General features: G+C 55.9%; 1 protein-coding gene across 3 annotated transcripts in view; it reads left to right on the top strand.

Moving 5' to 3' along the window:
• Nucleotides 1-18,355, top strand: part of Col11a2 (collagen type XI alpha 2 chain) — a 29,130-nt gene extending 10,775 nt beyond the window's left edge. For all 3 annotated transcript variants that reach the window (XM_021186095.3, XM_029471626.2, XM_029471625.2), the window contains 58 exons: nt 314-373; nt 479-520; nt 731-793; nt 1,106-1,180; nt 1,640-1,726; nt 1,945-2,001; nt 2,163-2,216; nt 2,297-2,350; nt 2,440-2,493; nt 2,659-2,712; nt 2,873-2,926; nt 3,015-3,059; nt 3,167-3,220; nt 3,644-3,688; nt 3,898-3,951; nt 4,117-4,161; nt 4,280-4,333; nt 4,577-4,621; nt 4,854-4,907; nt 5,008-5,052; nt 5,597-5,650; nt 5,965-6,072; nt 6,803-6,856; nt 7,144-7,197; nt 7,318-7,362; nt 8,563-8,616; nt 8,750-8,794; nt 8,896-8,949; nt 9,045-9,098; nt 9,285-9,338; nt 9,704-9,811; nt 9,931-10,020; nt 10,213-10,266; nt 10,480-10,587; nt 10,714-10,821; nt 10,942-10,995; nt 11,118-11,171; nt 11,327-11,434; nt 11,607-11,660; nt 11,873-11,926; nt 12,086-12,139; nt 12,266-12,319; nt 12,527-12,634; nt 12,906-12,959; nt 13,151-13,204; nt 13,296-13,349; nt 13,886-13,939; nt 14,129-14,236; nt 14,340-14,393; nt 14,510-14,563; nt 14,781-14,888; nt 15,077-15,130; nt 15,304-15,339; nt 15,535-15,588; nt 15,695-15,962; nt 16,406-16,518; nt 16,681-16,887; nt 17,349-18,355. In XM_021186095.3, coding sequence (XP_021041754.1) covers nt 314-373; nt 479-520; nt 731-793; nt 1,106-1,180; nt 1,640-1,726; nt 1,945-2,001; nt 2,163-2,216; nt 2,297-2,350; nt 2,440-2,493; nt 2,659-2,712; nt 2,873-2,926; nt 3,015-3,059; nt 3,167-3,220; nt 3,644-3,688; nt 3,898-3,951; nt 4,117-4,161; nt 4,280-4,333; nt 4,577-4,621; nt 4,854-4,907; nt 5,008-5,052; nt 5,597-5,650; nt 5,965-6,072; nt 6,803-6,856; nt 7,144-7,197; nt 7,318-7,362; nt 8,563-8,616; nt 8,750-8,794; nt 8,896-8,949; nt 9,045-9,098; nt 9,285-9,338; nt 9,704-9,811; nt 9,931-10,020; nt 10,213-10,266; nt 10,480-10,587; nt 10,714-10,821; nt 10,942-10,995; nt 11,118-11,171; nt 11,327-11,434; nt 11,607-11,660; nt 11,873-11,926; nt 12,086-12,139; nt 12,266-12,319; nt 12,527-12,634; nt 12,906-12,959; nt 13,151-13,204; nt 13,296-13,349; nt 13,886-13,939; nt 14,129-14,236; nt 14,340-14,393; nt 14,510-14,563; nt 14,781-14,888; nt 15,077-15,130; nt 15,304-15,339; nt 15,535-15,588; nt 15,695-15,962; nt 16,406-16,518; nt 16,681-16,887; nt 17,349-17,489 — 4,092 coding nt within the window. In that variant the 3' untranslated portion in view covers nt 17,490-18,355. The remainder of the gene's footprint in view (nt 1-313; nt 374-478; nt 521-730; nt 794-1,105; nt 1,181-1,639; nt 1,727-1,944; nt 2,002-2,162; nt 2,217-2,296; nt 2,351-2,439; nt 2,494-2,658; nt 2,713-2,872; nt 2,927-3,014; nt 3,060-3,166; nt 3,221-3,643; nt 3,689-3,897; nt 3,952-4,116; nt 4,162-4,279; nt 4,334-4,576; nt 4,622-4,853; nt 4,908-5,007; nt 5,053-5,596; nt 5,651-5,964; nt 6,073-6,802; nt 6,857-7,143; nt 7,198-7,317; nt 7,363-8,562; nt 8,617-8,749; nt 8,795-8,895; nt 8,950-9,044; nt 9,099-9,284; nt 9,339-9,703; nt 9,812-9,930; nt 10,021-10,212; nt 10,267-10,479; nt 10,588-10,713; nt 10,822-10,941; nt 10,996-11,117; nt 11,172-11,326; nt 11,435-11,606; nt 11,661-11,872; nt 11,927-12,085; nt 12,140-12,265; nt 12,320-12,526; nt 12,635-12,905; nt 12,960-13,150; nt 13,205-13,295; nt 13,350-13,885; nt 13,940-14,128; nt 14,237-14,339; nt 14,394-14,509; nt 14,564-14,780; nt 14,889-15,076; nt 15,131-15,303; nt 15,340-15,534; nt 15,589-15,694; nt 15,963-16,405; nt 16,519-16,680; nt 16,888-17,348) is intronic.
• The last annotated feature ends 6,242 nt before the right edge of the window (nt 18,356-24,597 follow it).

Here is a 24,597-nt window from a genome sequence, read left to right as displayed (position 1 = left end):
AGAAATAAACCTACCCACTTCTTGACAAACAGGGTAAGGATGGAGAAGAATCTAAGAATTCCTGGGGTCAGAAGGAGCCTTTGGTGACAGGGTGGGGTCCCCCATAAGAGGAATGCTGGGGTTTGGAATCCAAAGGAGCAAGACTTTTGGGGTGGCAGCATGAGCTTGCTTTGGTGGACCAGGGACCAGGGCTTAGGGTTTGGAGGTGGTGTGCAGGAGTTCCTGCAAGTGAAGGCTGGAGTTGGGGTGGATCCATCCTGGTGTCCTGGCTGTTCACAGGCCCCACTGGGGGTTACATGTATGTCTCCCTCAGGTTGCCCACGGACCCCGGGGGCTAAAGGGAGAGAAGGGAGAGCCTGCAGTGCTGGAGCCTGTAAGTCACACTGGTCACAGAACTGAGGGGGGGTGGATAGGAGGAGGAAGTAATAGGATAGGTGCTGGCCCCAAGGCCTCTAACTTTGGATATCTGACTCCACAGGGTATGTTTGTAGAGGGACCCCCAGGCCCAGAAGGCCCAGCGGTGAGTATATTATATTAGCAGCCCTTTCTTTTGCTAGAGACATTTCCTGCAGGCCCTTTTGTGGCTTGCCTAGGTCCATCCAAGTCTCCACTCTCAAGAGCCCTTCCCATCCAAGCCCCGGATTCCCACACCTCTGCTGTGGAACCCCAGCCGCATGCGCCACCTTCTGTCTGATGTGCACATCTGACTTTCCTTCTTTCTGTCCTTCAGGGATTAGCTGGACCCCCTGGCATCCAGGGGAACCCAGGCCCGGTTGGAGACCCCGGTGAGAGGGTAAGTGAGTGCTTTGGGGGCTGGGGTAGCTGCAAAGAGCCACTTGTACCCCTGGGGCACTTGCTGTTTTCAGTAATCCCCTATCAACTGGCTAATTAAAGACTTGACTGTACTCCCCACAACCTAAAGTGTGGGCGCCCTCTCTGATTGGAGAGAACGTGATCTAGCATCCCCCTCCATGTTTTCTTCATAGGGCAGAGCATCAAAGAGATCTAGAGATGTCTATGTTGTCCTATAGGGAAGAATTTCAAAATGATGTCACATCCCTAACTTGATCCTGGCTCCCCCTTTTTCTCCCTCCTTCCCACTCAGGGCCCCCCTGGCCGAGCAGGGCTCCCTGGATCAGACGGACCCCCTGGTCCTCCCGGCACATCTCTGATGCTTCCAGTGAGCTATCTTCTGGGCTTTGGGACAGGTTCAGGGTAGGGGGCGGAGGGTTGTTTCACCAAGAACTAACGGAGAACGCTGTGGAGGAAAAGCTGGGCATGACGGTGCACACCTGAAGTCTCAGTGCATGGACCATGACAGTGGGAGGACCTGGAGCTCATAGCGTCAGCCGAAGCAGCTGATCTTTTAGGGGTGGGAAGAGTACAGTCTCTTTGGACCTGGAAGCAAACATGGGTCGTCTAAATCAGGGCAGAAAGATCTCACGTTTTAAGTGGTGAAGAACCAGAGGAGGGTCTTGAAGAGGCTGCCGTGGGGAGAAGGGTGGGAGGAAGTGAGATTCTAGAAGCCTCTGAGTGCTGTGCCAGAGCCAGGGCACACCCAAGACACTGCAGGGCATCTCTGGCTTGGAGGGCCCTTGGATTTTCTGGAGGGGAACTTGAATCTTCCATTGCCCCTCAGTTCCGGTTTGGCAGCAGTGGGGGTGACAAGGGCCCCGTGGTGGCAGCCCAGGAGGCCCAGGCCCAGGCGATTCTGCAGCAGGCACGGGTGAGCAGGGACAGGGTAGGGGTGCAGACTGGTAGAGGGAGGTATGTGGTGGAAAGGGAAGACCGGTGTGGAAAGAGGGTGGGTTTCCTGAGGCCGAGGGGAGATGGAGGAGAGTGAAGGTCACAGGGAGATTAGAGGGAGGACAGGCAAACTTGGGGTTCTGGGGGTTTGGTCACATTGCTTCCTCCTCACCCCTTCTGTCCCTCCTGCTCCTCTAGCTGGCACTCCGTGGGCCCCCTGGCCCCATGGGATACACGGGCCGCCCTGGACCATTGGTGAGTGAGTTGGATGTTAAAGTGGCGTCTCTGTTGGTGTGCACAGTTGTAGATAATCCGGTCAAAGAACCAGGTCGGAAGTTGACTTGCTTCTTAGGTGGGGAGATGTGGTGGGGAGCTGTTGGTTGTGCCCTTCCACGAGTTTATCGTCTCTCTCACAGGGTCAGCCTGGGAGCCCTGGCTTGAAGGGAGAATCTGGAGACCTGGGCCCACAGGTGACCACCCCCACGTCTGATGTTCAGCCCAGTGTTTCTCTTCTGTGCCCATTAACCATCCCTGTCTCTCCCTTCACCAGGGCCCCAGAGGACCTCAGGGCCTCACAGGCCCTCCTGGCAAGGCTGGACGAAGGGTGAGTCCTCTAGGGATGGAAATGGAGCTCAGAGGAGAGGGGGCTATGTCCCTTCCCGCTCTCACAAATTTTTTGCACCCCCCCCCCAGGGCCGAGCAGGTGCTGATGGAGCCCGTGGGATGCCAGGAGAACCTGGCGTGAAGGTAGCACGCTTATCCTCCTGTGATGCCTGCATCTGCCTTGCCTGCCCCCCCACCCCCAGGGCTCATGAGTTCCTCGTGGGATACAGTCCCTCCTCATCCAGGACTGAGTAGGAAGGGATGGGACAGGGCTGGACCCTCCGTTTGATTTTTCCCTCTTCTTCCTAGGGTGACCGAGGTTTCGACGGACTTCCAGGGCTACCTGGCGAGAAGGGACAAAGGGTGAGTGTGAAGGGTGCTGGCTGGAGTGACGGGGACTGATCTCTAGAGGGGAAGTTGGGACCTCAGAGTAAGTCGTGGAGGCTGGGAGCTCAGGGAAGGGATCAGTATCTGCCCCTATGAGGGACCTGGGGTCCCCTTTCACTGCTCTCTCCGTTTCCAGGGTGATACGGGTGCTCAGGGTCTTCCTGGGCCTCCTGGTGAGGATGGAGAGAGGGTAAGTGCCTTGGTCAGTGCAGCGGCTGGACTCAGGAGAAGTCTAGAAGCCAGGTTGGTTCATTCCGCCGTATGCCTTCCTTTTCCAGGGTGATGATGGAGAGATTGGGCCACGGGGGCTGCCTGGAGAGTCGGTGAGTGTCTGAGATGCTCTGGGGAAGCCACAGGAAACAATGTGCACAAAGGGAAACACATTTCCCTGTCACCCCACTGATGTTGTCCCTGTCAATTCTGAATGCAGGGACCTAGAGGACTCCTTGGCCCTAAAGGCCCGCCTGGTATTCCTGGGCCGCCGGTAAGTGACACCCGGGCTTCCAGCCCCGACCTTACCCCTGCTCTCTCCAGTTCCCCACCCTTCCTGATACTTTGTTTCTTCCTCTCTGTCTGTGATGGTTCCCACTCCTGCCCAGGTTATTTCTGCTCTAGCTTCCCCACAAGAAGCACTTGGTGGACCGCATGGTGCAGTGCACCAGGGCTCTGACTGTAGCCAAACACAACAAAAATCTTCAAGAAAAACAAAACAAGCCCTCAAACCCACAGACCCACACCCTGCAGATCCACACGCACTGGCTGGCTGGGCCAGACTGGGTTTGAGATGAATGCGCGGTCTGATCGGGCATCTGCTGTCCACCCTCTGGGGTGACCAGGCTTCCCAGAAACCACAGTGCTCCTGGCCTGGCCCCAGCTTCCAGCCTGCTTACCCAGTCTTGTGTTTCAGGGAGTCCGAGGCATGGACGGTCCCCATGGCCCCAAAGGGAGCTTGGTGAGTGATTGGCAGAGAGAACCCCCCCTTTCCCCTGCAGGTTCCCACCCAGTCTTGTTGGCTGCCATTTTGAACCCCTTCCCGTTGTTTCCTGCCCTGTCCTCTGGACCACCCTGGAAGCTTTCTGTCTTCTCTGTTTTGTCACCATCCTCCGACCCCTGCCTGACCCTTGCCTGGGCTGGGTCTGGCCCCCTCTGGTTTGTTTCTAGGGACCTCAAGGAGAGCCAGGACCTCCTGGACAACAGGGTACTCCTGGGGCCCAGGTGAGTGGTCCTGTCTTCCCAAGCTTAGTGACATCATCTAGGCCTCGCCCGGGTCACACTCTGGGTGGGGACAGGGCATCGGGCCCTCCTGCTCCAGCACTTACTAGGGATTTAGAGAACATCTCAGCCCTGAGGCTCCCGTGACTTCTCTTTCTCTACCTGCAGGGCCTCCCCGGACCTCAGGGAGCCATCGGCCCTCATGGAGAGAAGGTGGGTGACTGAGTCTCAGGGCATCAAGTTCTAGGGCTAGGGAGGAGCGCTCCCTCTCTCCTGGGACTTTAGCTGTGGAGAGCTAATCCCTCTAGTGAGCATGCCCTTCCTCCTGCAGGGTGCTCGTGGGAAACCAGGCCTCCCTGGCATGCCTGGATCAGATGGACTCCCGGTGAGTGGTCCTTGCCTCTACTCCCCCCAGTATGCAGCCTGCAAGCTTCATCTGTGCAAGTGACTGTCTGTCCAGTGTGTACCTTTTGCTGGAAGGTCACTCCGGGTGGCTATAAGGTCACTCATGGGGCCTGCTGTGATTCTTGCTGTGTTGGCTGACAGAGCAATTTGGGTTGGAAGAGCACAGAGACTCCTGGGAGGTTGACACGGCCCAGCAGTTACATTCTCTGCCTCCTTCTTGCAGGGTCACCCAGGGAAGGAAGGTCCCCCTGGAACCAAAGGGAACCAGGTGAGACCCTCCCTCCACACTTCCTTTTCCTGTCTGAGGTGTCTTCAGACTGGGGAGCACGTGCTCAGAGTCCTTGGGATTTCCTGTCTCATTCTTCACTTGGCTCTGAGCATTATCTGAGTCCTGTGACCCCAACACCCAGTGTGGTTGCTGGGTTTCCATTTCCCCCTCCCCCTAAGGCCCTTGTGGTGGCATCCCCAGGCCCTTCCTAAGTCCCCCTTTCTTTTTGCAGGGCCCCTCTGGACCACAGGGTCCTCTAGGATACCCAGGCCCTCGAGGCGTCAAGGTAACTGTCTACCAGGGAATAAGACAAAGGGGGCCAGGACGCTAGAACTCAGTACCTAACTTAGCTGATCTCTCTATCTATACCCTCCCTCTGTTCCTAGGGTGTGGATGGAATTCGGGGCCTGAAGGGCCACAAGGGTGAAAAGGTAAGCAGTGTTCTCTTGGCTTCCACGTACCTCCCCCTGCCCTCCTCTCCATTAGTGCTCCCCCTGCCCTCCTCTCCATCAGTATTCCTCTGCCTTCTTCTCTCCTGCAGTGCTCCCCTGACCCTTCTTTTCCCTAGTGCTCCCCCAACCCTCCTCTCCTTCAGTGCTCCCTTGCCTTCCTCTCTCCCTCAGTGTCCCCCATCCTCCTTTTCCTCAGTGCTCCCCTGCCCTCCCTTTCCTCAGTGCTCCCCTGCCCTCCCTTTCCTCAGTGCTCCCCTGCCCTCCCTTTCCTCAGTGCTCCCCTGCCCTCCTCTCCCTCAGTGCTCCATCAACCCTTTGCTCCTTCAGTGCTCCATCTGCCCTCCTCTCTCCTTCAGTGCTTCCCCTGCCCTCCTCTCTCCCTCAGTGCTCCACCTCCCTCTTCTTCCTCAGTGCTCCCCCTGCCCTCATCTCTGAAATCTACCCTTTACCCTTGTCCTCTGACCTCACCCAGCTCCCCCACCATTCACCTTCTGTGGTGCCCTCTCACCTCTGTCTTTCCCAGGGCGAGGATGGCTTTCCTGGGTTCAAAGGTGACATAGGAGTGAAAGGAGACAGGGTGAGTAGATGTCTGACTGTCCGTCCATTTGTCCTCACCCGATTCCCCATCTCCTGTCCTACCGCTCTCCATTTTGAGCCATCCTGTGCTCCCTTGAAATGGAAGCTTTCCCTCCATTGCCCCGCCCCCTTTAGAGCTGGGCCCCAGGGAGATGGCAGCCTTAGCCAGCCACAGTGCTCCCTCTGTGCATCTCTGCTGTCCTGCAGTGTCTTCTCAGACACCTGCCAATCCCAGCCGGCCTTGCTGGGGCCCACCTCTCTATGGAGGGCCTAGACCCATCTCTCCCTAACACTCACCTCCCACTTTCCTCTCAGGGCGAGGTTGGAGTCCCTGGTTCCAGGGGCGAAGATGGCCCTGAAGGGCCAAAAGGGCGCACTGGACCTACAGGAGACCCTGGGCCCACTGGGCTCATGGGTGAGAAGGTGATGATGGGAAAGAGTGCCTTGTCACTTGGCACACTGGGTGCCAACTAGAAGTTGGTGCTTGATCAAAAATAGCTGTGAATTAACTGTGCCTCTCTACTCATGGTATCTGCTGGGTGCCAGTGGCCTGAGGTGGCACATAGGAGGTCAAGAAAAATGATCAGTATGACAGGCACAGGGAGGACACGGGGGGGCTAGGGGTGCGAGCTGGGGTGACAATGTGAGGAGGGGACTCGAGGAGGAAAGGAAGGCGTGGCCCTGTCCTGTCAGTTCTATGGGTAGCCCCATGATAGTCAGCTTCCTAGATGAGGCTTTTTGCAGCTGTGTGTGTGTGTGGGGGGGGTGATTAGGATGGTTTTGAACCCCAGTGAAGGACAGAGCCAGGCTATGAGCTACAGAACCCCTGTTCCCTACAACAGCTCTGTATCCTCCCGGGCAAGACAGTGCCTGGAGCACTAGGAGGGAAGGATCTCAGGGAGGGGCTGGGCTGGTGCTCCCCCTCAGGGAGAGAGGTCTGGCTGGGTAGTACAGTGGTGGGTGCTGGGGGGAGGTGGGCCTGGAGAAGGAGCAGGAGTGGCTGAGGAGACAGAGGAGCTGAGGTGCAGAGATGGGCTTGGGGGACTCGTGGGACACCGAAGGAGCCAGGAAGCCGGCGGGGCTTCTGTGGGGAGTATTGCTGCTAGATGTCTGTGGCCCCTGTCTTTCCTGATTGCATTCTGTCCTCCCACAGGGCAAGCTAGGTGTTCCTGGTCTGCCTGGCTACCCTGGACGCCAGGGCCCCAAGGTGCCGTGATGCTCCTCTTTGCCCCTTCCTTGACCTCTGACCCCAGGAACCATATATGAGTGGGGTTCCCTAGGGAGGTTTTAGCTGACTGACTCCCATTGAATAGATGAGAAATAGAGGCCTGTGGGTGGTAGGGCTCTTCCTAAGGCAACCTGTTTGTTGGCAGGGCCCAGGCAGCGCCATTGCTGTCTTGATGGCCTCTCTTCCCACCCCCACCCCCACCCCTGCTTTGGCCTTTCCTAGGCTCCTCCCCCCCTTACCCCTCTTTCTTTCTCCATTCTGTCCAGGGATCTCTGGGTTTCCCTGGTTTTCCTGGAGCCAGTGGAGAGAAGGGAGCTCGGGTAAGCTGGGGGGAGGGGGAAGGATGCACAGGGAGGAAGCAGAGGGGGCCAGAGGGGGCCCTAGGGGCCACTGTGGGAGTCTTGCCTTGTATAATGCTTGCTTGACTCTATTCCCACCAGGGTCTGTCTGGGAAATCGGGACCTCGGGGAGAACGGGGCCCCACGGTGAGTGCTATGGGCTGACACCTGTTACCTAGAGGCTCAAAATCTAAGAGGTGGGCTGGGCGGTAGCTCAGTTGGTAGAGTCCTGCACAGGGCGAACAAGCCCTGGGTTCCATCTCAGTCCTGCACAGGGTGAACAAGCCCTGGGTTCCATCTCAGTCCTGCACAGGGTGAACAAGCCCTGGGTTCATCCCCAGTCCTGCACAGGGTGAACAAGCCCTGGGTTCCATCTCAGTCCTGCACAGGGTGAACAAGCCCTGGGTTCCATCTCAGTCCTGCACAGGGTGAACAAGCCCTGGGTTCATCCCCAGTCCTGCACAGGGTGAACAAGCCCTGGGTTCCATCTCAGTCCAGCACAGGGTGAACAAGCCCTGGGTTCCATCTCAGTCCTGCACAGGGTGAACAAGCCCTGGGTTCCATCTCAGTCCTGCACAGGGTGAACAAGCCCTGGGTTCATCCCCAGTCCAGCACAGGGTGAACAAGCCCTGGGTTCCATCTCAGTCCTGCACAGGGTGAACAAGCCCTGGGTTCCATCTCAGTCCTGCACAGGGTGAACAAGCCCTGGGTTCATCCCCAGTCCAGCACAGGGTGAACAAGCCCTGGGTTCCATCTCAGTCCTGCACAGGGTGAACAAGCCCTGGGTTCATCCCCAGTCCTGCACAGGGTGAACAAGCCCTGGGTTCATCCCCAGTCCAGCACAGGGTGAACAAGCCCTGGGTTCATCCCCAGTTCTGCACAGGGTGAACAAGCCCTGGGTTCATCCCCAGTCCAGCACAGGGTGAACAAGCCCTGGGTTCATCCCCAGTCCAGCACAGGGTGAACAAGCCCTGGGTTCCATCTCAGTCCTGCACAGGGTGAACAAGCCCTGGGTTCCATCTCAGTCCTGCACAGGGTGAACAAGCCCTGGGTTCATCCCCAGTCCAGCACAGGGTGAACAAGCCCTGGGTTCCATCTCAGTCCTGCACAGTGTGAACAAGCCCTGGGTTCACCCTAGTCCCACACAGTGTGAACAAGCCTGGGTTCATCCCCAGTCCCACACAGTGTGAACAGCCCTGGGTTCATCCCTAGTACTCCATCAGTTGAGTGTGACAAGGTAGAATCAGGTAGAAGCAAGAAGATCAGATGTTCAAGATCACCTTCAGTGACATGGTGAGCTCCTCCAGACTCAAGGATGTTTCTGACATCTGCCTTCTGTCTACCTAGGGTCCAAGGGGTCAGCGGGGACCTCGAGGTGCCACTGGGAAATCTGGAGCTAAGGTGAGTGGGCTCTGCAAGGCTGAATCTGTCTCCTGATGCCGAGCCTCCACACCCCTCCCCTCCACACTCTGCCTCTTCCTCGGGGATGCCTGATAAACACCCGTCTCACTCCCTGACTTCCTCTCCCTCACAGGGAACATCAGGTGGTGACGGTCCCCATGGGCCACCCGGAGAGAGGGTGAGTGTGGCTTAAAGGCTCTGTTCCCGTGTTCCCTGGGGAAGAAACATGCGTTCCTCTATCCAGAACCTGTCTTCCACTCATCCCATCTCTGTCTCTAGGGTCTTCCTGGACCTCAAGGCCCCAATGGATTTCCTGGCCCCAAAGGCCCTCCGGTAAGGTGACCGCTGACTTGTGACCCACATCACTTCCTTCTCCCTCATTCGTCTTCTGTGTCAAGAGTCCCTCTGACCCCAAACCTCCCTTCCAGGGCCCTGCAGGGAAGGATGGGCTTCCGGGACACCCCGGCCAGAGAGGAGAAGTGGTGAGTGATCCTGGGGTGTGGGGAAAGGAGGGGATTCCAGGTGTGTGGGGAGAAAGGGGCTTGGATCTTGCTGAGTCAGCTGCCCTGGTGCTGTGCTTCCTCTGGGAGCCTAGAACTTGGGGCCTGCCCCACTGTCTCCCACACTTGTCCTATCTGGCTGTGACGTCACTCTGGCTCTCCCCTCAGGGATTCCAAGGAAAGACCGGCCCCCCAGGCCCGCCCGGAGTGGTGGGACCTCAGGTATGTTTCCCCCAGGAGAAAATGCACCCCAGACTGGAGTTCGGGCCTCCTCCCCCAGTAACTCAGCTCTGACACCTGTTTGCCTGGGCAGAGACCCCAAATTTCAGCTCTTTCCCAGGTGTCTCTCTCTGTCTCTCTGTGTCTCTGTCTCTGTTTCTGTCTCTCCTGAAACTTTTCCTGGCTGTGACACAAGGTGGCATGGCCACTCCACACCAGGGTGGGAAGCCCCAGTGGCAGCCAGGAGAGCATCAACAATTTCCCCGTGGCTTTTGGGCAAGACTACTGGGCCCTCGATTGGCACTTTGGAGGATGCAGAGTGGGGTCTCAGGGCAGATGGAACTGAGTTTAGACTGTGATTTTCCCAGGGAACAGCTGGAGAAAGTGGTCCCATGGGGGAGAGAGGTCACTCTGGCCCCCCAGGACCTCCTGGAGAGCAAGGATTGCCTGGAACATCTGGGAAAGAAGGAACCAAGGTCAGTGAGGGCCGATGGAGAGGAGCTGGGAAGGGGGCTGCAAGGCATGGGCCAGTGTGGCTCTAAGGGGCCAGAATCTCTGCTCAACTTATGACTTGACATCCCTCCTTTCATTTCAGGGTGACCCTGGTCCTCCTGGGGCCCCAGGGAAGGATGGTCCTGCTGGTCTGAGAGGCTTCCCAGGAGAGCGAGGCCTTCCAGGCACTGCTGTGAGTGTGACCCCCAAAGCTAACAGCCTATGGATATGGTCACTCATCCCTGGGCCCCTTGATATTATACCCCGCTTCTCTCACTGGGCCTACATCTCCCCAAAGCCCAAACTTCCCAGGATGTCTTTTGGGGCCCCGTGCCTGTGAAGTCTTGCCTTCTCACTCACCACTTACCCTAAATCTGGTTCATAGGGCGGACCCGGCTTGAAAGGAAATGAAGGTCCAGCTGGCCCTCCTGGCCCCGCAGTGAGTCTGGGGCTCCCAGGAGACAGTGGGCAGGAACCAGAAAAGGGGTTGGGGAGGGAGGATTCTGGGCAGGTTGTGGCAGGAACCATGGGCCTACACATGAGGGAATTCGGGGTAAGTCAGGATGCATTCAACTTTCTGTTGTCCCAAGATCTATGGTCAGGGGTCCTGGAGTCCCCCTTCCTGGAGGGTCTGACTCCATCTCTCTCTCAGGGCTCTCCTGGCGAGCGAGGTGCAGCAGGATCAGGGGGCCCCATTGGTCCCCCGGGACGTCCAGGCCCACAAGGTCCTCCTGGAGCAGCAGGAGAGAAAGGCGTGCCGGTGAGCCTGGGGGCAGGAGGCTGTGAGTTGTAGCCTGAGGAGTAATGGCTACCAAGGTGTTTTGTGGGGGGGAACTTGAAGGTGAGGCTGCATCCAAGCCATTACCTCTTCCCTTGTTTCATGCAGGGTGAGAAAGGCCCTATTGGTCCCACTGGTCGTGATGGGGTGCAGGGCCCCGTGGGGCTTCCTGGTCCCGCAGGACCCCCAGGCGTGGCTGGAGAGGATGGAGACAAGGTGAGGGAACCAGAACCTACAGATGTGTCCACTCTTCTCCCCACTGGAGACTGCTGACCTTCTGACCTCTATTAATTTGCATATCTCCTTTCTCATCCATCCCGTTACCTTCTCCTGCAGGGTGAGGTGGGAGACCCTGGACAGAAGGGAACCAAAGGAAACAAGGGTGAACATGTAAGTATCTGTGACCCTGACACTTGGCCTCCTGGCCTTTAACCTTATCCCTCCCTTGTTGCCCTTACCACCACACCCACTCCTGCCTGTCCTGGCATCTCTGATTTCTCCTTTCTTCCTAGGGCCCTCCCGGACCTCCTGGTCCCATCGGTCCTGTGGGGCAACCTGGAGCTGCAGTGAGTGTCTCTGGCTTTCCACACAGCCCCACCCTCACACCCTGGACTCCAGCCTGCCTCGGTTCCCACACTTCCTTGTGCCTGGTGCTCAAGTCTGGGTGGGTTTATAGATGGAGGACAGCTGACCCATGACCTACCATTGTGTCCTGCTCCAGGGAGCTGATGGTGAGCCTGGAGCTCGGGGACCCCAGGGACACTTTGGAGCCAAAGGTGATGAAGGAACAAGAGGGTTCAATGGACCCCCGGGACCCATCGGCCTACAGGTGAGCAGGACTGGGGACAGGGCCTGAGAGGTGGGCTCAGGGTGGGCCTGGGAGCACCTGCCAGTCACCTGCTGGTGGTGACTGGGAGGTAGGGACAGAGGATCCACCCGCTGCTGCGGGGCTGAGAGACAAGGACTGATCACCTGCGTCTGTGCTTCCTGTCCCTGCACAGGGCCTGCCAGGACCCTCTGGGGAGAAGGGAGAAACAGGAGACGGGGGGCCTATGGTGAGTGTGACCCTCTCCTGTCCAGTCCCCCTCCTCCCCTCCCCCACCACCCAGCCAGTCCCCAGCCTGAGGCTGCACTTCTGACCTCATGATGTGCATGCAGCCCCGCCATCTGCCCTCTGCCTGCATCTCTGCTCACCCACCTTGCTCATCCTTAGACCCTCCTCTCCCTCTCTGCCCCACCCTAATGCATTCATACCCCACCCACGCAGGGACCCCCTGGCCCTCCAGGACCTCGAGGCCCCGCTGGACCCAATGGTGCTGATGTAAGTCAATTCATCCTCTGCCTCCTTTTCCCTACACTGTAAACCCTAGTCCCATCTCAGACACCAAGAGGAGCCCCACAGTGCTGGGACCCTGCCTCCCTGCTGGGCTCTCAGTCAGGCCTCTGCACCTCCTAAAAATGGCTTTCCTTCCTCTTCCAGGGCCCACAAGGTTCCCCTGGAGGTGTTGGAAACTTGGGTCCCCCTGGAGAAAAGGTAACTGGGGAGAGGTGAATGTACTAGACTTGACAGGGCATGAGGGTCAGAATTCTGCCTGTTCTTGACTGAGACGTGGGGTTGTCAGGATTTGGGAGGGAAACTTGGATACTCATCTGTTTGCAGGGCGAACCGGGGGAGTCAGGGTCTCCAGGCGTCCAGGGCGAGCCGGGCGTCAAGGTGAGTGACAGCTCTGAGGCCTTGCTCTCTAACCCCTTTGCCCTCCAACTGTATCCTCACCTTCTCAGGCTCATGCCCATTTCCCTGAAGGGAGGAGGGGCCAGGACACCCCCTATTGGCCTGACTCAGACTGTCCCGCTGTTATCGAGTGACTGGGGGGTGGCTGAGGCTGTCTTTGACATCAAGACCCCTTCCCTCGCTCTACAGGGTCCACGTGGAGAGCGTGGTGAGAAAGGAGAGTCTGGGCAGGCGGGAGAGGCTGGACCACCGGGGCCCAAAGGCCCTACAGGCGACGATGGCCCCAAGGGGAACCCTGTGAGTTTGGGGGCTGAATGGGGGGCTCTAGGAATGGGAGACCCTGGAATACTGGGGGGTGTGGGCATCGGCACTTTGGAACGTGGAGACCCAGGGATGGGGTGATGCCTGGGAGCGAGGTTATGAATGCATGGTCTCCTGGGGGAGAAAGCAGAGTAAAGCAAGGGATGAGGCAGGGAAGAGGGGCCAGGTGACTGTCTTCCAAGCGTGACGAGGGCCCTGACTGACTGTAGGGAGCTAGGGTGCTGACCTTGCTCTCCTTCTGGATTAGGGTCCTGTTGGCTTTCCTGGGGACCCTGGCCCCCCTGGAGAAGCTGGCCCACGGGTAAGTCTTATCCAGGGAGGGGTAGAGGCTAAGATGGTGGCACATCATCGGTTGGCCTCTGTGTGGTAGGTGGGCCTGGGTCTCGAGGAGCCAGGGTTTGGCATGGTAACTCGGCAGGTGGCAGGAGTGAACCTTGGCTCAGGTGTCAGCCATGTTGGGGATCCTCCTCTGACTTTGTTTCATCCCTTCAGGGCCAGGATGGTGCTAAGGGAGACCGAGGCGAGGATGGCGAGCCAGGACAGCCTGTGAGTGACCAGTGAACCCTCTCTTCCCCTTACCTGTCCCCAGAGGTCTCTTGACTGAGGCCTACTTACTCTCTTCGTCTTCCCTCCTCAGGGATCCCCTGGTCCCACCGGGGAGAACGGGCCCCCTGGACCCCTCGGAAAGCGGGTAAGTCGATCCAGCTGCCCGTCCTTGGGTTGGGTGGACAGAGGTGAGACAACAGTGGGGGGTGGGGTGGGCAGGGAGATGCTGGTATCTGGTTATCTTTGGCTGGGGTGTGGTATGCATAGCTGGCCATCTTTGGTGTGGTTTTGTCCCCGGGCTTTGATCGGTGTTACTTACTGACCTATCAAGGTGGGTCCAGGATGAAGGGCTTAGCCTCTTAGTTTGCTGGAGCAGGCGGTGGGATGAGGGAAAGTGGCCCAGCGGCTCTTCACCATAGGCAGTGAGGTTCTGTTTTAACTGTGGGCGTGGTTGCTCCTGTCTTCACTGTCTGTGAATGGTCCTCTCTGTGTGCATGTTTGTATGTCCGTTTGTGTGTGTGCACACATATGTATGCATGTTTGCATGTGAGCATAAGTATGTGTGTGTATGCATGTTAGTGTGTATGTGTGCACACACACGCATGTACACAATGATGGGAGGGGCTGAGTTGAGTCGGGCTGGCTACCACCTTAACATTTCTTTCCTGCTCTCTTCCTCAGGGACCTGCTGGCACTCCTGGTCCAGAAGGACGGCAAGGAGAGAAGGGAGCTAAGGTGACAGGCCACCCTTGGTGCCGGGACTTAGCCCGCGTTCTCCTCCCCAGACTTGTGTTCAGATGTTCCTCATACCCACCTCTTCTGTGCTGAGCCCCTACCCTTGTTCCTGAGCTCCAACTTTTCCACTTTACTCCTCTTCTGTCTCCTCCTCTGCCTTTGAGGACAAGTTCTTTCTGTGTGTTTCAGGGGGACCCTGGTGCTGTGGGGGCCCCGGGAAAGACAGGCCCTGTGGGTCCTGCAGGCCTAGCAGGAAAGCCCGGCCCTGATGGTCTTCGGGGGCTCCCGGGTTCAGTGGTGAGTTGCAGCGTGAAGGATCTGGGAGGAGGGTGCCGGCCATGGGCGGTGTATAATGTATCAACAATCCTCCCGACCCTGGGGTGTTCTTTCTAATCTATAGGGTCAGCAAGGCCGCCCTGGAGCCACAGGCCAGGCTGGGCCCCCAGGTCCTGTGGTAAGCGACTCACTATATGGGTGGGTTGGGTCTCCTGGACTGGCCAGAGCCAGGGAGGGAGTAGAAAGTGAACTTGGATCCACCTCTGAGGAGAGTGACTTCCTGTCTCCCCACAGGGACCCCCAGGGCTTCCTGGCCTCCGAGGTGATGCTGGAGCCAAGGGGGAGAAGGTAAGAGAAGATACGGGGTCACATGCCTCAGCCCCACATCCCACAGGGATGCTTGCTCAGTGCCCATTGTTTTGCTTCTGGCCTCCAGTGCCCAGACCGCGGGTTCTTATTCTAGCTGAAGCTTTCTCCAGAGCCTGCGTCTGTCTCTGCCTTCTTGCCCTTCTTTACCGGAGTGCATTCTTTTAGCATCTCTTTGTCCACCTTTCCCCTTATCCAGGGTCACCCAGGTCTCATTGGACTGATTGGGCCGACTGGAGAGCAAGGCGAGAAGGGCGACCGTGGCCTCCCTGGACCTCAGGGCTCACCTGGACAGAAGGGAGAGACGGTGGGTACAGGATGTGGCTCAGAGATGTCGGGGTGGGGTGGGGGCAGGAACTGGTCTATGGGGTGGAGGGATTGAAGGACCCATCCTCTCCCTATGCTATGCTTAGAGATGTCAGGGGTGGGGTGGGGACAGGAACGGGTCTGTGGGGTGGAGGGATTGAGAGCCAGCCTCTCCCTGTGCTGTTCTAGGGTATCCCAGGAGCATCTGGCCCCATCGGTCCTGGAGGGCCTCCTGGCCTGCCCGTAAGTACCCTATCTCCTCCTTGTAATCCTGTAAGCTTACTGCAGACTCCCCATCCAGGCCTCTGTGTGCCACGGTCTCTCCTGTCTATGTCTCTGTGTTGCTCCTGGACTCATGACTTTGTCTGTCCAGTCCTGTGCCCTTTCCTGAGCTGACCCCTCCTGTTCATTTACAGGGACCCTCTGGCCCCAAAGGAGCCAAAGGAGCCACAGTAAGTGATCTATTAGCCTTGACTTTTGCCCTCCTTGATCTGGCCCTAACCCTGTCTCTCCAGGGCAGCCTCACATTCTCTTGTCTCAGTGGGGAATCCCTCATTTCTGCCAAGAGACCAATTTGACCCTTTTGTGACCCTGATCCTATACTTGATCTCTTGACCCCTCCTTGATCTTATTAATTCTTTTGTTAGGGCCCGGCTGGACCCAAGGGAGAGAAGGGTGTCCAGGGCCCTCCAGGACACCCGGTGAGTGAGGAGCCAGCGGTACCTGCTGCTCTGGCTGTAAGCCACCCATTGTACCTACCTTTTACTCTCACTGGGACCTCACTGTACTCCCCCTGTCTCCACCCAGGGCCCCCCGGGAGAGGTGATCCAGCCCCTGCCCATCCAGATGCCCAAGAAGACCCGCCGTTCCGTGGACGGAAGCAAACTGATGCAGGATGAGGAGGCTGTGCCCACTGGCGGTGCTCCGGGCAGTCCTGCGGGGCTGGAGGAGATCTTTGGCTCACTGGACTCTCTGCGGGAGGAGATCGAGCAGATGAGGAGGCCGGCGGGGACCCAGGACAGCCCTGCTCGCACCTGCCAGGACTTGAAGCTGTGCCACCCAGAGCTTCCTGATGGTCAGCACCAGCCTTGGGCCTGGCGGGGCACAGAGAAGTGGCGGCTGGGAGTGGGATCTTAATGAAGATGTAGGAGTGGGGTGATGTGCTTCAGGGTCCTAGCAGCCAATAGGGCTCTGCCTGTGAACACGAGTGTCCATGAGAGCAGACACATATACGTGTACATGTGCACCTGAATCCATAGATGGCTACATGTTACATCTACACATCGCCGTCCTTCTGCAGGGCAGCCCAGAGTCAGTATTAGAGATGCAGGCACCAACCAGAGATCGGGGAGGGCTGCAAGGTGCTCAGGATGGACAGAGTGGGAAAGCAGTGGCAGACTGTGCTGTGGGTCTGGCTGGGACACTGGGGTAGAGCAAGGGAAGGAAGTCTGTAGAGAGAGGGGTCTCTTAGAGCATGAGACCTCTGTAACCCTGACCTCCATGTTTCTCCCTCTACAGGAGAATACTGGGTTGACCCTAACCAGGGCTGTGCTCGGGATGCCTTCCGGGTGTTCTGCAACTTCACAGCAGGAGGGGAGACGTGTGTCACACCCAGGGATGACGTCACACAGGTGCGAGCTGCTGGCCCTCAGTCTGCCCACCCTTGTCCATCGTTTTGTGTGACCTTTGTCACGTTTCCTTGGATCCCCAGACAGCAGTTTGCCAGTCCTTATCCCGTCTGTGGCTGTTCCCCAGAGCAGTCATTGTCACCCCTGACTCTTTTCTCTCTCCAGTTCTCCTACGTGGACTCCGAGGGCTCCCCAGTGGGCGTGGTCCAGCTCACCTTCCTGCGGCTGCTCAGCGTCTCTGCCCACCAGGATGTCTCCTACCCTTGCTCTGGAGTATCCCAGGATGGTCCCCTGAAACTCCGAGGAGCCAACGAGGATGAGCTGAGCCCTGAGACCAGCCCTTATGTCAAGGAGTTCAGAGATGGCTGTCAGGTGGGAACCAGAAATGCTGGGTGGGTGGCAGGTCCCAGATTTGGGCTACAGGAAGAGAGGGAAACACTCTCAGCAGGGTGCCTAGAGACCTAGCAGGCAGGAGTACATTTTCCCAGTGCCAGATGCACCTGAGGGGAGGGAGCTTACAGGGCTAAAGAGGAGGGTGGGGAAAATGGAAGCCAAGCTTGTGTGGGCTCATGGCTGCACACACACTTGCCTTACATGGAGTTACACAAGCTCGTGCAACTGTGCACATCCAGATGCCCAGCAGAGGCACAGAGAGGTTACAAACATATGCCCCTGAGAGCGGGTACACACTGACACACTAGGCCATGCATCCAGAATCATCTGCATGTGGGTGAGATTCTCAGAGGAGAGGCGAGCCAGAGGCTGAGGTCAGGGGTCCATTGAGGGAGGCCTCACCGTGCTCACAGATCTTCCTTCCCTGTTCCCCTGTGAAGACCCAGCAAGGCCGGACGGTGTTGGAGGTGCGCACGCCTGTACTGGAGCAGCTGCCCGTGCTGGATGCCTCCTTCGCAGACCTGGGAGCCCCCACAAGACGGGGAGGGGTGCTTCTGGGGCCTGTCTGCTTCATGGGCTAGGCCTGTCTCTGACGCTGTCAACCAAAACCAGGTCCAGCTGGAGTCACACAGCATGGACTCCATGTCACCTCTCGTGAGGACCTCTCATCGTTTAGAGGGCCTTGGGCCAGGCATCTCAAGCCTCAAGTCAGGCAGCACACAGGGCTGGGGTGAACCAGTGGGTGCCGGGATAGCCCAGGGGGAGGGTGGTACCTGGGCCTCCAGCTCTCCCACTTATGACCCATTAGAGAGCTGAGACCTTTATTTAAAACACTTCCCTGTCACCCCAAATAAGTGGAAGAGAAAGGACACTGTGTATTTTGTATTTAAAAAAATAATTATATTAATTATTTAAAGAGTGGAAGAACAAAGTAACAAAGAAGATAAAGAGAGAAATGCCAAAAATCCCAGCAGATATTGGGGACAGGTGCTGCAAGGGTGGGCCTGCAGCCCATCCTCCATTCAGGGTTTCCCTAGTGCCTGTGGGTGTGGCTTCCTAAAATGAACCCCTCCTTCCTCTCCTTCCACCTGGGGCACTAAGAATGCTGGAACATGGTCTCCCCTGCTTCAGGACTCCAGCCCTCTTTCCCCAGAGTCTAAGCTCTGTGACACATCTGTCCCTTGGAGGAATGACCTGCTACTTAAGACCAGGCCGCTCCCTGAAGGGAGACCAGACCAGAGGGCTGTGCAGGACCTGCCTCTGGCAGGTTATGAAGATACTGAAGTTCTGCCAGTGGCTCTGAGCCACTGTCCTGGCCACACCTCCTCACCTTCCCTGATTCTGGAAAGAAAGCTAAGGTCTAGCCTATGGCCAGAAGGGACTCCCAGGACCCCTCTAGCCCTATGCCCAACGTCCCTGCTGACTGATGGTTAAACAATGTGATTGTCTCCTCCTGGGTGTGTGCTGGTACTTGTGTTGTTATTTCAGTCTCCAAGCTTCACACAGAGCTCCTGTCCCCTAGAGCCTGGCTTCACCTGACACACAGGAGTTCTCCAGTGGGTCCCAGGGTGGCAAGAGCAGACCCCCAAATGGACACTCCAGGGACATCATGCACAGGGCTCTGGTCCAGTGCAGGGCTGCCACTGGCGCTGTGAACTTTGCCTCCTCCATTTCCCCTCAAATCCAGCTGTCCTCAGGTCTTCAAGGTTAGAAGGCTCTGAGTGGTTCCGTCTAAACTCTACCTGTGTCCACTTTCGTGGCTTCTTTCCCAAGACACAATGTATCCTCAGGCTTGCAACACTGTCAAAAACCAGAACTGAAGTCAGGCCTCCGACAGGCACATGCTTTTACATATACATATGCATGTAAGCATCTTTATTCTTTGGGGCTTGGCATGTGTATAGACCCCGGTTTCTCTGCCTAGGGATACTGACTTCCTTCCTTCTCAAGATGCCCTTCTCTGGACTTGCTCAGTAGCTCAGGTCTGCTCTAGCCACCCCTAGAAGGCCTCCTGCTTTCCAAGGGCTTCCCATCTTCACACAGCCTTGCTTGCTCTGGTCTGTCAAGTGGAGGTTGAGGGTTACTCCAGGGCCTTATCCAACTGGGGTGCCCCTCCTTACAGTGTGTCTAGTTCCTGTCTATAGCCCATGGGATGGGATGGCTGAATGTCGTTCATTTGCATCCTCCATTCACCTCATCCCCAACACTTCCCTGTGGTGAGTCCCAGACCGTATCACCTAGATAGTTCCTGCTGAAGGACAAAACCATGGGACTTCAGACCCCACTCATTTTTGATCCCAGGAGGTTCCCACCCTGTACAGGTACAGACTCAGTGGAGGTAAAGACCTCACTGAAGGTGCAGACTCAGTGGAGGTGGAGAACCTAGTGAAGATAGATGCCTCAGTGCAGATGGAGACCTCAGTGCCAGTGGAGACCCAGTGCAGCTGCAGACTCAGTGCAGGTGAAGACCCTAGTGCAGGTGCAGAGTCAGTGCAGGTGGAGATCCCCCTGTACAGGTGCAGAGTCAGTGCGGGTGGAGACCTCAGTGCCAGTGGAGACCCAGTGCAGCTGCAGACTCAGTGCAGGTGAAGACCCTAGTGCAGGTGCAGAGTCAGTGCAGGTGGAGATCCCCCTGTACAGGTGCAGAGTCAGTGCGGGTGGAGACCTCAGTGCCAGTGGAGACCCAGTGCAGCTGCAGACTCAGTGCAGGTGAAGACCCTAGTGTAGGTGCAGAGTCAGTGCAGGTGGAGATCCCCCTGTACAGGTGCAGAGTCAGTGCAGGTGAAGACTCAGTGCTGGTACAGACTCAGTGCAGGTGAAGACCCTAGTGCAGGTGCAGAGTCAGTGTTGTTACAGCAGTCTCAGTGCAGGTGCAGCGTCAGTGCAGGTGGAGCGTCAGTGCAGGTGCAGGCTCCAGTGCTCGTACAGACTCAGTGCCAGTGGAGACCCCTCCTGCATCTGAGTGCCACAGTTCTGCCTTTCTGTCTCTGTCTCTGCTGTCTTCTACTTAAATTGTCTTCTCCATTGCAAAGTAATCAGAATACAGTTCCTGGATGGACATGTGGTGGTGCGTGCCTTTAAAATCTGAGCACTGGGAGCCAGAGACAGGTAGATCTCTGAGTCAAGTTCCATGACAGCCTGGGCTATATAGAGGCCCCTGTCTCAAACACAACCCAGAATATTGCAGTCCCTACAATACCACTAAATCTTTTCTCCTTCTTCACCCATCAAATTCTTATTTCCTGTTCCTCAAACCTTAAGGGAGCTGAAGTATCTCCGTATGTGTATGTGTGTGTGTGTGTACCATCTCATCTATCGAGTAACACAGTGGATACACTTTGAGGGATCCTGTCTGCCTTTCCATGTCTATAGTCAAGTCTTGAGAGAGACTGCCCCCTCCATCTTCCTCTCCCTGGCCTCAGAGACACTCACCCTCCCCACCCAGACTCATTCCCAGCGGGGTTGGGCCAGAGCTGAGGTTTGGCTAGGGCTCTCTGCAGCTGGTACTAAACCACAGTGGTCACCCCAAGAGCACAAAGGGGAGTGTCCCCAAAGGTCACTTTTGCTCTGAGATTTTCTCCATGGAAACAATGTCACACAGTTACTCAAATAACATTTATAGTTGAAGGTTAGGTCCCCAACCCACAACAGGCTATTAAATTACTGTGCCAGCCAACCTTATCTGACAGTTCATGAGCCACTCTGCCAAGTGGCAGCTAAGTGGCAGGTTCACAGCCCCTCCCTGCAGCAGCTTCTCCTTCCTCTGGGAACCTGCGGCCTGGCTCTCAGGCGGTGCGGGAGGAGTTGAGGGCAGAGGTTCTGAGGTGGATCTTCTGGGGTAGGGCTGGGGAATGTGGGTGCCCTGGCATGTAGGCAAGTGGGTGCCCCTGATGGCTTAGGGCAGAAGTCTCTCTCTCTCTCTCTCTCTCTCTCTCTCTCTCTCTCTCTCTCTCTCTCTCTCTCTCTCTCTCTCTCTCTCTTTCTCTCTCGTGCTCTAGTGTGTGTGCATGTGTGCACTTGCATGTGTGTGTCTGTGTCTCTGTGTGTGTCAGTGTGAACCAGGAAAGAAAAGAGCAAGTTATCAAAGGCTTTGAGGCCCTACAGTGGGTCTGACTGAGACAGAGCATACCAGCTGCTATAGGAGGTGACAGTTCTAGAAAGATTTCAGTCTCCAAGTTTAGCTGAAACCCCAAATTAGAGGGATGCTGCATCCCTGTCACTAGAACAGGCAAGAATAGGACAGAATTGTAGGGAAGATGGAGACACAGCTGCACAACCCACAGCCCTGTTGGTGGATCAGAGGAGGAGGAGGAGAAACAAGGAGGGGGAGGGAAACTGCCAAGGGGAAGTCCTGGGGCCTGTCACACCCCTGAAGCCACTTCTTGGCTTTGGGTTTCTATGGGTTAAAAATAATCTTGTAAGCCAAGAGTGGTAGCATATGTCTGTAAGTCCAGATCCTGGGGAGGCTGAGGCAGGAGGATTGCTTAGTTTGAGGTTAGCCTGAGCTATGTAGTGAGTCTGGCTATAGTGAGAGATCCCATCACAAACAGACATAACAGAGTAAAGACCATGAAGAATACATTTGGGCCACTGTCCTGAGACCACTAGACCCTAGAAGGCTGTGGCCTTCACTGCTCTCGACCTTGGTTTGTTACATACACAGGTGCAGATACACAGGGCCAGACTAGGTGGGAATGGATAGGAGAGGGAAGGGAGCGAGGAACAAGACTTGAGCTGCCTCAGAAGGAAGTTTTTATGTGGCAGAGTAAAAACCCAGGCTGAAGGGTGTGGCCCCTGTTCCTGTGAGGCTGGTAGAGCAGGCCTATGATGGTCACATGCCACCTTCTTCCTGGAGGGCTCCTGAGAGCCTCTAGTCTGTTGAGGGAAGGAGACACCACTCCACCTTGGATGTTCCTGAGTGTCCTATTGGACACTAATATTCTCATTTTCACATCAGTTTCATGGGAAGTGGCATTGTGTACTGACTACTGTGTCTCTTGCCCTTTGTTGTGTAGCATTCTAACTTGTAAGGAAGCTGTTAAGACTCAGGCTGGTCTAAAGGGATGGGAACATTCCATCCTGCAGGGATACTCCTTAAAACTCAGGAAGTGAACAACTCAAAAGTTCCAGGAAGTTCCTGAAACTGACCAGACTCACTAGGTCCTTCCCATCCCAAGTGCATAAGCAGAAAGAATTGCTGAGGGACGGGGCTGGTGAGATGGCTCAGTGGGTAAGAGCACCTGACTGCTCTTCCGAAGGTCCGCAGTTCAAATCCCAGCAACCACATGGTGGCTCACAACCATCCGTAATGAGATCTGACTCCCTCTTCTGGTGTGTCTGAAGACAGCTACAGTGTACTTACATATAATAAATAAATCTTTAAAAAAAAAAAAAAAGAATTGCTGAGGGACACTCGGACCTGCTGAGCTTCTGGAAACAATCTCACTCCAAGTTTCCAGTTTCATGAGCCACTGCCCAAGATGGAGTGCATTCTTGAGTGTAGCTGTCACTGATTCCTATAAGTAATCGCTCATCCACACTCCACAGTAACACTATAGACTTAACCCATTGATGCCCTGAGTTGTGTTTTGGTGGTGTTCTTACTCTGCTCTGTTGTTGGCTCCCTATCTGAAGTAAGTAGGAATTTATTCACATCTCACTGGGAATGGCATCATGCAATACCTTAAATGAAGTACCAGGGATATATACCTCCCTGAGCAGCCCAGATGCGCAAGCAAACCAGATCTTGGCCTCAGTGAAAGGCAACAAAGTAGCTTGCTTCCTTTGGTGGATGCAACCATGTTAGCCCCCTGCTGATTTTGCACTACACGTTGATCTGTTCCTGAGCGGTCTGTGACTTTCCCCAGTACAGGAGGTGAAAGGATGTATCCTATTCCTGTTCTGGCAGCTCTGGTATGCAGCCTCGCTGTTTCATCTGTGAAGGGCTCGGAAGGCACGAATACTCCACCAAGTGTGGGGCTCATGGTGACACGCTCTCTGGTTGTGTCCACATCGCCCCATGCAAATCAGGTGGAAGCCACCTGTTCTTGCTGAAGGTTTACCTCAGTCCAGTGGGGATTGCTTTTTCTATTCTTTTTAAATGGAGGCTGACCAAGCCAGCTCAGTCCATCAACAGGGTCTCGAGGGAGAGAGCGAGGATTGAAAAGACAAAGACAACACTATACCATGACTCCAGCCAGCGCTGAGGCTGAAGTAGATTTATTTTTCTCCAGCCTGCTTTTCTATCATCCTAGCCCCCCCCCACACCCCGCCGATTCTGCACTACACATTGATCTGTTCCCGAGCTGTCTGCTGCTTTCCCCAGTACAGGAGGTGAAAGAGAATGCACACCCTGTTATATCCAGAAGACATGGTCAGGTCTTAGATCAAAGACAAAGTAATCGAAGGAAGTAGTAAACAAGGTCCCCTTGACTTCAGAGGATATGTTAAGGGAGACACTGAAGTATAGAGAGGTGTGTTCTTATCAAGGGTGTGTGTGTACGTGTGTGCACACTCATATGTGTGGAAGCATGTGTGCACATGTGAGTTTATGTGCACCAAGAGCATGCATCTCGTTGTGGAGGCCAAAAGGTAGATCCCCCAGAGCTGCAGTTACAGGTGACAGGGATCTGCTTGACCCAGTGCTAGGATTCAACCTGGGTCTTCTGCAGGAGCGGTAAGTGCTTTTAACCACCAAACCATCTCTCAGCCCCAGGAGCTGAGTCCTTTGCTCTTACGCCATCTTTGTCTTAGAGTTTCTATTCATTCTCTTTCTCAGTGCTGTGGCCAGAGCCCTGACAAGAAGCACCATAAGGAAGGAGGAGGTTTAGTGTGGCCTTCAGTTCCAAGTGATCTGGCACTTCATGGCAGAAGAGGCATGGCAGTAGCATGAGGCAACTGGTCACACTGCCTCAGCAGTCACGACCTAGACAGACAGGAAATGTACTGGGCTGTAAAACCACATGGCCAGCCCTCCAGTGATCCACTTCCTCCAGCAAGGCTCTATCTCCTACAGAAGAGACCTATCTTCTGTAAGGGCTCAAATAACATAATGGCACCAGCTGGGAGCTAAGTGTACAAATACGGGAGCCCATGTGGGACACAGCCATACAGTGATTCTGTGGTGTTCGGTGGCTTCTGTGTCTACTGAGCTGGGCAGGCAGCGTTTGCTACTCTGACAGCTTAGGGCTCGCTTCTTCTGTAACTTCATTAGCTTGCTAACGGGTCTGCTATGCTTTGGGGATGTTATATCCTGAGAGCTAAGAGACGCTTTACCTCCCCGGCTCCCCGGTTAAGCCCGAGTTCTCCAATTATTTTATTTGCCCAATTCTCTAGTGTTGTCTCTGCAGACGGCCCCACAAAAGTCACTCAGAGAGCCTTAGACAAAGATTATAAACTCAGCCTGCCTGCCATGGCAGCTACTGATCATGCATGGCTTCACTTAAATTTAAATAATTTAAATCGGACAGCATGATAGTGTCTGAGCTCCCAACCTCCATGCTGGCAGACGCAGATAGACATTTGACAGCGGAGACTTCTGCTGGGGAGGGTGCTCTCAGCATTCTCTGATGGCCGTGCTTACGGTTACTGTTTGGATCTGGAATGCTCTCCCAGAGGCTCATGGGTTGATGGCTTGGTCCCTGATGCACTATAGTTCAGAGGTGAGCAGTCAGCAAACCTGGAGCTTGT

This window comes from Mus caroli, unplaced genomic scaffold (assembly GCF_978045245.1).
Source record: "Mus caroli unplaced genomic scaffold, Mus_caroli_1 scaffold_18, whole genome shotgun sequence".
Classification (NCBI taxonomy): Eukaryota; Metazoa; Chordata; class Mammalia; order Rodentia; family Muridae; genus Mus; species Mus caroli.
The sequence above is the reverse complement of the archived record's forward strand: the minus strand, read 5'-3'. Positions and strand labels throughout refer to the sequence as shown.